Source organism: Sturnira hondurensis, unplaced genomic scaffold (assembly GCF_014824575.4).
Source record: "Sturnira hondurensis isolate 20B ecotype Veracruz unplaced genomic scaffold, ASM1482457v3 Scaffold0001020, whole genome shotgun sequence".
Lineage (NCBI taxonomy): Eukaryota > Metazoa > Chordata > Mammalia > Chiroptera > Phyllostomidae > Sturnira > Sturnira hondurensis.
Window position 1 is genome coordinate 1 of NW_028073651.1, and position 9355 is coordinate 9355.

Here is a 9355-nt window from a genome sequence, read left to right on the forward strand (position 1 = left end):
GTGAAGCTCAGTTTTAGATACATTGAGTTGGATGCTTCTGGGAGAATCCAAGTGGAGCTCTCAAACCATTACACATCTGGCGTTCAAGGGCAGACAAGTGCGCATTTGGGTGGTATTCAAAGCTCGGTGACTAAACGAAAACACCCAGGAGGTGGGTGTCAGCAAGGGGTTCGGGGGCACAGAAAGGGACTCACAGTTCACGACCAGGTAGGTGAGTTCGCTGCTCTGGGACCCCTGGCTATCCCAAGCTTCGCACTGGTAGGTCCCGGCATCCTCCCGCAAGACAGGGGAGATGGTGAGCACCGTGCCATCCGAGGACAGCTGAGTGCGCTCGTTCAGCACCAACGGGAGATTGCTGAAAACCCACTGGATGTCGGGGCTGATGTCCTTGGTGTCACATTGGAAGGTCACGTTTCCTGCGTGCTCTGTGACAACGCCCGGGTTGACGGAAATGCTGGGCTTGGCTGGCATTCCTGCACATGGAGCAAGAGGGAGAGAGAAATAGGGGGAGACAGAGGGAGAGAGAGACACGCGCAGAGAAAGACCAAGCGAGACATAGTCACAGAGGGGCCCAGAGAGACAAAGAGAGGGTGGAATGGTCAGAAGCCACATAAGCTCAGTGCCTGGGCTCGAATCTGGAGCTACGGCTCATTCTGGACGTGGTCTCGGGCAACTTACGTCCCCTCTCCGTACATTTGTCTCATGCGGTTGTAAAAATAGAGCGGAAGGTCTGGGACATGACAGTGGGTTGATTAATATCAGCTCCAAAGAGAATCAAGCCCGCACCAGGGATGCCAGCTGACCTTCCCCACCCGTGGCTATGACAGCACTGCCCACCGCCTTCCGCCTGGCCCCCGGAGCAGCGGATCCAACCAGTGGTTGCTAGACCCTGGCCCGGCCCCTCGGGTTTGTCCCGTTGGGATTTTTGGACATGGAACATCGGTGGGTGCTTGAGAATCACTGCCTCGTTTTGTACGCCCACATCTCCGAATCTGCCATGAGTTTGGAGTGCCTAAGGGGTCCCAAGCACAGAAACAGTCCTTCTCACTTAAGCTGATGTTGAGCAGGTTGGCATCGAGGTTGAGCTGGGTTGCAGCGGGCAGGCTCCACATGGTCAAAAGTGAGGCTGGTTGGGGAGAGAGGAGGCGCTCATGGAGGGAGAGGTATGCTGGGGGGAGGTGTCCAGTTATGTTCTTCATAGCGAAGGATCTCCATCCCGAGAGGCTGGACTCCTGCTCAGTACTTACTGGCCATGCAACTTGTGGCAGGTTTCTATCTTCTCTGGGCCTCAGTGTTCCCAGCTGTGAGATGGGCACAGTCCCACCTGCATTCCAGTGCTGTTGTGGGGTGGTAGAGAGCACCAGCGCCCTCTGGGGGAGGTGCGTGACCAGCCACCCCACTGCACCCAGAGGGGAAAGAGACGCTCAGGGAGGAGAGACGAAATCATTTTCTAAGACCACATGAGAGGTGGCAGAAGCCAACCTTGGACCTGGCCTGCCAGCTCCTACAGACTGTGTTCTCAACACCCCACAAGCCCAGGGATGGGCCCAGATCCTACCCCTGATGGAGGGCACTTGTGCTCTTCTGTGTGTTGGGAGGGAGGGGATTCACTCGGCTCTTCCTCAGACTTGCCCCCAGGCAGAGATGTCTCTTGCCCAGGGTGGGGGGGTGGGGAGGAGTGGGGTGAAGGGCATCCAGATAATAAGAGTCTCTGGTTTTCCGCCTGGCCACGCTGCACAGGTTCCTGGAGGCCCGATGAGACAGTGGGCACGGGTGGGGGCCCCTAAGCTCAGCAGCCATGGTCCTGTGCGGCTGACCTTGACACGCCCTCACCCTTCCCTGCAGCCCAGTTAACAGGGGCCGATGACCATTCTTCTCTGAGCCCTCAATGACCCCAGTCTGGCCCCAGCACTGCCCCGTCCTCTGCTCAGCTTTTTGGGAGCAGATACCAACTCTGATGCCTACTGGCTCTGCTATCGTGGGCAAGGGGCGAGGGGCTCTGTCTTTGTGAGCCTCAGTTTCTTCAACGGCGCCGTAGGGAGAATGGTAGCGCTTAGTGCCTCGGGTTGCTGTGAAGTCTGTTGAGATCTCAGGGGTGACACCCTCACAACAGTTCACAGAAAGTGTTCAGTCATTGTCATCACTCTCATCTCTTAGGTCTGCATTTCCTGCAGCCACAGGCTCGGAGTCTGCCAGCCTGGGTTTGAATCCTAGCTTTGCCGTTTGTGCGGGGGCAGGTGATGTTCTCTGCCCGAGTCTCAGTGTCCCCATCTGTAGGATGGGATAATAACAGTCCCTGCCTCACTGAACTGTTGTAAAGATGAATGAAAAAATGCGAGTGAAAGCATCAGTGGGGGGCCTCTCCACGCCCATCTGAAGTGAATCTCCCTCTGGGGGGTCTTCACTGGGCACCCGTCCTCCTGCCTCCTCCCCAGTCCAGCCTTCTGTGAGCCGGGAGGAAGCCGACTTTGCAGAGAGATGCACAGTCTCTCTCTCCCGCCACTTCTCCCCACAGAAGGACTCCGGAACCCCTGCAGCCAGGCTGAGCCCTCACCTCTGCACACCACACACTGCAAACCATTTCTTTGCCTGCAAAACGCTATTCGTATCAAAATATTGCAGTTTCCTCCCTTTGCCTCGGATACCCATTAAGCGTAAGTTTCATGTCCGTCCTCTGTCCTGAGGTTACAGTAGAAGTTAGTTACATATTAACAAAAAGAGAGGGAGCAGCCCTGGCTGGTGTAGCTCAGTGGGTTGAGCGCGAGCCTGCGAACCACACGATCGCGGTTCAATTCCCAGTCAGGGCACATGCCTGGGTTGCAGGCCAGTTCCTAGCACGGACGCATGAGAAGCAACCATACACTGATATTTCCCTCTCTCTTTCCCTTCCCCTGTAAAGATACGTTTTTTTTTTAAAAAAAGGCAAGAATAGTTCTACAAAAGAAAGAAAGAAAGAGGCTTTACAGTCACCCCAGGGAGTCCGCCCCACTAAGGGGGGATGGCGGAGAGAAAAAGTCTTTCGCCGGGTGCAGGCACAGTGGAAGCCAGGATGGAAGCCGCAGAGGAGAGGAAATAAACCCAGGAAAATCTGGGGAAAAGATCTGATAGGATGAAGACGCAGGTCTCAGAAAAGCCAGGAAAGATTGTATAGTTTGAAAGAAACCCTGCTTTCTTCCAAGCCCGAGGAAGCACAGGGGTCTGGAGACCAAAGCCCTGGTCTCTCTCCGAGGCAGACGTTTGGGCCGGAGCCTAAGGAGGGAGAGGGAGAGAGAGAGAGAGAGAGAGAAAGAAAGAGTGAGCTGAGACTGCACCAGGGTCCTAACACAAGTCGTAACACAGTCCAGGCCCCGCCCTCATGGTCCTGTCCCAGCAGGTGCAGCCTGTGGCCCCGGAAGCTGGAATTCTCCCCCAGGGAGTCGGAGCTGAACCACCTGGCTGTAAATGAGACGCCAGGTGAGGTGCACCTGGGCACAGCGGATGAGCTCCACCAGCTGAGTGCCTGGGAAGGGCCACCTGGAGTGCGGCAGCCTCTTCAGGGGCCTTCATACAAATCTTGACGCTGTTGCTCAAAATCCTCCCCGGCATGGGACCTGCAATTCCTTCCCCACTACACCACGGGAGAACCTATTTCCAGAACAGTCTCCCTCGGGGAACACTGATGCATGACTTCCTGACCCGCTTGGGGCTGGCGCATCCTCCCTCCGCCTGTCTCACTCCCGCCTGTCTGTCTGTCTGTCTGTTCCCTGCCTTCTGTTCCAGCCTTCCCTGCCAATCTCTCTCCAGGCTTCTCTCTCTCTCTCTCTCTCTCTCTCTCTGGTTCTGTGGTTCCAACTCCATTTCTCTCTGTCTCTCTCTGCGTATATGTCACTGTCCCTGGTCTCCGTCCCCCTTTGTGAAGTCTCTTTTGTATGTGTCTTTATTTCTGTCGGTCTCTATGGGTCTCTAAGCCTCTGTGCTCTGTTTCTGTGTCCCCGTACACACGCACGCAACCCCCGCGCGACCCGCATCGGCGGGGAGCAGGACACTCACCCAAGAGCAGGATTCCTGCCCAGTGAGGACCACCGGAGCCAGGGGGCCCCATGTCTCCCAGCGCCTGGCTTCGGTGCGGCCTGGCTGGCACACAGCGACACTGTCCTCCCTCCAGCTCCCTGCTGGCCTGCTGCAAACTCACAGGTGCTTGGGTGACAGAGCTCCCAGGACAAATAGGGGTGGTGGTGGCAGGGGAGGGACACTGACGCCACCTTCACCCTCCACCCCCCCATGCCTTCACTTTCCTTCCTCCGCCCAGCACAGAGAACTGGAGCCCCAGGAGCCCTGGGGTTTCCCCAAGGTTCGCAAAGAGAAAGAAAACACATCCTTCCTCTTGGCCCAGGGCCCTCTGGAGAATGATGCCGCCCCAGCCTCCCCTACCCACCCCCGTCTTTGCCAGGATGCAGAGCCATCCCAGGAGAAGGAACGGACAACTGGAGCCTGATGGAGCTAAAGGAACCAGGACCGGAGACTGTGATGGTCAACAGCAATGGAAACACCAACAGTAACGGCTCGTGGTTGTTGACAGCTTCGCACACTCAGGTCCGAAGCCAAGTTCACCACGAGCAGCCTGGAAACCCTGAAGGAGCTGAAACGATGCCCAGGATAAGGATTCCTGGGCACCTCATGGGGGGCGGGAAACACAGGCTGGGAGAGCCCCCCGGGGCGCGACCCAGCCTGGTTCAGCTGTTTTTCAGGACCTGGAGCTGAAGTCCACCTGAGGCCTAGGTGTTATCTCCAGGGAGTGAAGGTCAGGGGTTGGAACCACAGGGCCAGCCTGCTGGGGAGAAAGGTCGCCCTGAAGGCAAGGTCGAAGGCAAGGTCGAAGGCAAGGTCCAGCATTGATTTTGCTTGTTGCTGGGCGCCCAGGGCTTTCCCCCGCCCCCCACCGTGACCTTCTGTACCTGGGTGACCTTGTTTGTTCAGTTACCTGTCTCAGCTTCCTCATTCCACTTACCAAGGAATTTTCTTAGCCGCTCACTCTGCGGCCTCAGCGGCTAAGCCAGGGAAGTTCTCAGGAGGGAGATGACTTGCCCAAAGTCACAGGGCATCTGGGCCAGGGGTTCCGGCTGCCACGCTGTGCGCCTCTCAGTGCGCTGCCTCCCGCAGGCCTCACGCGGCTTCCCGCTGCCCGCAGCCGGATCTGCTCTGTACGCCCAGTCAATCAGCGCCTGGGCCCCGTCACCCACCACGCCCCCAACTCCACGACGAGCCCCCACTAGAGCGGACTTCCCAGATCCGCACAGGAACAGGATCCTTCCCCGCCAAACCCCTGCCCCCTCCCCACCCCCGGCAGGTTCCCTCTTTTCTTGCCCCAGCGAGCGAAAGGGGCTTTTTGGACTCCTCCCTTAGGCACAACTTCTACTTTGTTTCTAACAAGCGAGAATAAACCCAGGTCCGTGCCGCCTGCTCCGTCGCCTACCAGTCCCAGTCACGCAGGCTGGCTCCCAGCTGCGCCTTCTCATGCATGACCCTGACTGACCTCCCAGTCCGCGCGTGACCGTGGCTGCCCTCGGCGAAAATTTCTTTGGCCCTAATCGGTGTCGGGCACTGTTTTAGGGGCTTAGGGCGCATCAGCAAATGAAACAGACCCAGACCTCCGCCCTTAAAGGGATGCCACTGTATGCAGGGCGGGGAGAGGCAGAGGGGGAGACAAAAAGCTAGAAACAGGGCAAATCGCGAATTGCCTATGAGGTTTAGAAACGGATGAGTGTCATGGGTGGGGGTCAAGGTCATAGGCATCATTTCCGCTCATGTAGTATTTCCAGAGTGCCGGGCAGGCACATAGGATGCGGGACTGGACTGGGTGGTCAGGACAGAACAGCATTTGAGGCAAGAACTTCAAGGGAGAGAGTGAAACAGATGCGTCTGCAGGTGCCTGGATATCGATCCACTTCTGAAAAAAAAAATGGAGGCAGCCTCCCCGGGAGCCGTCCCTGCTTCTTGTATTTAAGGAACTGTATGAGCTCTTCATAAAATTAAGAGCAACCCATGACCATAGAGCCCGGCCACTTGGAACAACACAAATTCATCCTCTCATGGTCCTGCAGGTCAGAAGGGCAGGTTGGCCCAGCTGGCTTCTCTGTTGAAAGTGGTGCCGCCAGCTGGGCTCTTCTGGAGGGCCCGTGGGGAGAACCTGGTCCTGGGCTCATTCAGGTTGGTGGCAGAACCCACTGGCCTGGGAGCTGTGAGGCCAAGGCCCCCATTTCCTTGCTGGCTGTCAGCAAGGGAACAAGCTGCCCTTAGCCCCTGATTGTGCGTGAGCCCTGCACCTCAGAGACAGCAGCACGCGACACCTCTCCCTCCCAGAGTCTCCCTGGCTTTCCTTCCTCCTGACTCTCTCTCTCTCTCTCTACTGCCTCCGGATGGAGAAAGTGCTTGTGTCTTTTGTCTTGAATGGCTTGCATCCTGGGACTGGGACCGCCTGGATGATCAGGGCTACTCTCCCTATTTTTTCCTTCTTCTTCTTCTTCTTCTTCTTCTTTTTTTTTCATTTTAGAGAGAGGGGAAGAGAGGGAGAGAGAGAAAGAGAAACATCAATATGTGAGAGAAACATGAATTAGTTGCCTCTTGCATGTGCCCCACCCAAAGGTCAGGCCTACAACCCAGGCACGTGCGCTGACCAGGAATCCAGCCAGAGACCTTTGGCTTTGCAGGGTGACACCCAACCAATTGAGCCATGGGGGCCAGGGTCCTCCCTATCTTAATTACATCTTTAAAGTCCCTTTTTTTTTTTTATATCACCTAATACACTCACAGGTTCATAGCATAATCTAATCCTATCACATGATGGCCTGTCATCTGGAGTTGAGGCAGCCTTTTTGAGACCAGGAGGTAGGAAGCTGGGAAAGATACCCAACACACCGAGGGTGGAGAATGAATAAAGGGATTTCATGGAGCCCTGAAATAAGTCTGGGGCCCCGGATAAAGTCACAATTACGGTTTTTGCCACTGGGAACCAGGTTGCCTTTGGTTTGCAGCTGAATGCCTCCTGCCTGGCACCCTGTCCGGTCACCATCGGAAAGGTTTGTTGGAACTGCTCACTCGGTGCTCAAACCCCCGATCCCCTAGAAGCCTAGAGCCGATGACACTTGTGTCCTTTGTCTAGCGAGCGATAAAACTTCTTTGTGAAGGAGCCTGCTCAGGCTCATTGCTCTGAGAAGAGATTCCCGTCGAGCTGCCTTTGATTCCACGCGGGGGAACTCAGGCTCAGAGCGGAGAGCGGAGTTTTCTCCGGGGTCAGAGAGCTGAGCCTTCTTGCAGTTCCTGGGAAGCTAGGTCAGCGCGCGCTAGTCACTTTTGGTGCCTTCTGCGTAGGAGAAGCGGAAGCAGTGTGAACGGGGAGAGGAAGGATGCGGGGATAAAAGCACCCACGTGATGCAAGGCCGACATCTCCGAGCTGCAACTGGAAGAATCTATAACCAGGAATCTCTACACAAACACACATACTCCGTCGCACCCCCCTGAAGCCTCTGCCCCGTGCTTGTTGCTGTGACCCATAGGATAACACAGAAGACAGACAAAAGATTCACCTACAGACATGCAGACAGGTTTTAATGGTTTTTTTAAAAGATTTTATTTATTTGTTTTTAGAGGGGAAGGAAGGGGAAGGAAATATCAATGTGTGGTTGCCTCTCGTGGGCCCCCTACTGGGGACCTGGCCCATAGCCCAGGCGTGTGCTCCGACTGGGAATCGAACCAGCGACACCTTGCTCCTCAGGCCGGTGCTCAATCCACTGAGCCACGCCAGCCAGGGCTTAAATGGGTCTTTACATTGGTTTTATAGAGAGAGGAAGAGAGAGTGAAACCTCAATGTGAGAAACTTCGCTCAGTTGCCTCCTGTACACGCTCCTACCAAGGATCAAACCCACAACCTAGGTATGTGCCCTTTACCAGGGATCAAACTCTCAGCAATTTGGTGTCTGAGACAAGACTCCAACCCACCGAGCCACCCAGCCAGGGCCATGCAGACACGTCATTGAGCCCGTGGGCGCCATAGTAACAGACACATCATCTCCCAGTGATGCTTCCAAGGAGCACACTTTCCGGGAAGCTGAGATACCCATTCTCCCCTCGCCACTAGGATAACGTCACCAACACTGTCCCCATGCCACCACCCCCATCCACCCTCATGACCGTTCGCACCCCAGTGCACCCAGTCTGAACCGTGACTTCTAGAACTCACGGCACCGGCGGTCGGACAGTAAAACGCTTCAGCTCTTCCAGATAGCCTGTCGCCTACAAGGGACTTTAAGTTTGTTTGCCTAAAGGCCAGGCAGCACCAGTTTTGTAAGTGGCCTAGCTCTCAACCAGCAGCAAAAAAGGAGAGTTTCTGGTCTTTCATCATCCAGCCAGCCATATGAAAACTGCATGCATAGCTCTTATGTCTCCATGAGAGATAGTGGGGACCGGAAAGCAGGGGAGAGGGGGAGGGAAGGTTCCAGGGTGGGGTACAGAGAAGCTCCCAGGAACTGAAGGATGTCGGAGACACACTGATGATGTGAGGACATTAGCTCAGGTTGCCGAGGACCGTGTACAAGCTCCTGTATGTCCTTGGAGAAGGGTGAGGGAAGCGGGAAATTTCTATCTGAACTGTGAATTTTAAAAAAGATTTTATTTATTTATTTTGAGACAGAGGGGAAGGGAGAGAAACAGAGAGGGAGAGAAACACCAGTGTGTGGTTGCCTCTCATAAGTCCCCCTACTGAGGACCTGGCCTGCAACCCAGGCATGTGCCCTGACTGGGAATCGAACTGGTGATCCTTTGGTTTGCAGGCTGGCACTCCATTCACTGAGCCACACCAGCCAGGGCTGAAGTGTGAATTTTTTTTTAATGCAATTCCACTCTGGGACTGAGCCACATGAGTCGCGGTTGCCTCGGGGCGTACACAAAGTATGTAAATAATAATAATAGAAACAGTGCGACCTGAAGGAGGGTGTTCACCATCCTAACAGTTCTTAATTAGTGGCATACAGGTTGTGGAAATGGTCTGTTCCCACTCAACTTGCAGACCTCCGTCTACAGCAGTTTTTTGAAAAACAGTAAGAGATGGGGGAGCAATAAGAATCTTCTACTTACTATGCAAGTAACCTCTCAAATCTGTTAAAATGGCTGGCCCCTGCACAAAGCCTCAGTTTCTCCTTTTTTTTTTTGGCTCTGGAAGGAGTTGGCGTCTCTGGGCAGGGTGCTGCAGGCTGGCCACAGCGTGGCTGACCTCTCCACTTCTCTGAGAAAAGGCAGCAAACCTTGGCTCTATCCCGGGAAGGAGGGGCTTTCTGTCCTGGCCTCCACAGCCTGCAGATGCCTCGGCATGCCCCGCCCCCCA

At 55.3% G+C, this 9355-nt stretch overlaps 1 protein-coding gene across 2 annotated transcripts; it reads right to left on the reverse strand.

The window, feature by feature from the left end:
- Positions 1-12: 12 nt before the first annotated feature.
- CEACAM20 (CEA cell adhesion molecule 20) lies at positions 13-4241 on the reverse strand. 2 transcript variants are annotated; one of them, XM_037059817.1, is made up of 3 exons: positions 4033-4241; positions 1049-1129; positions 13-473 (listed from the first exon to the last, which is right to left on the reverse strand). In XM_037059817.1, the coding sequence occupies exons 1-3, from the start codon at positions 4079-4081 to the stop codon at positions 61-63; spliced, it is 543 nt and encodes a 180-aa protein (XP_036915712.1). In that variant the 5' UTR covers positions 4082-4241; the 3' UTR covers positions 13-60. The 2 variants fall into 2 exon arrangements, with proteins under 2 accessions (XP_036915712.1, XP_036915703.1); XM_037059808.1 differs by having other exon boundaries at positions 1049-1126; positions 4030-4241.
- Between the last annotated feature and the right edge of the window lie 5114 nt (positions 4242-9355).

Coding starts and splice junctions, on each gene's coding strand:
- CEACAM20 (XM_037059817.1), bottom strand. CDS start 4,081: ATGGGGCCCCCTGGCTCCGGTGGTCCTCACTGGGCAGGAATCCTGCTC. Junction 1,130..4,032: donor CTGGGCAGGAATCCTGCTCT/TGGGTGAGTGTC, acceptor TCTCTCCCCAAC/CAGCCTCACTTTTGACCATG. Junction 474..1,048: donor CCTGCTCAACATCAGCTTAA/GTGAGAAGGACT, acceptor CTCCATGTGCAG/GAATGCCAGCCAAGCCCAGC.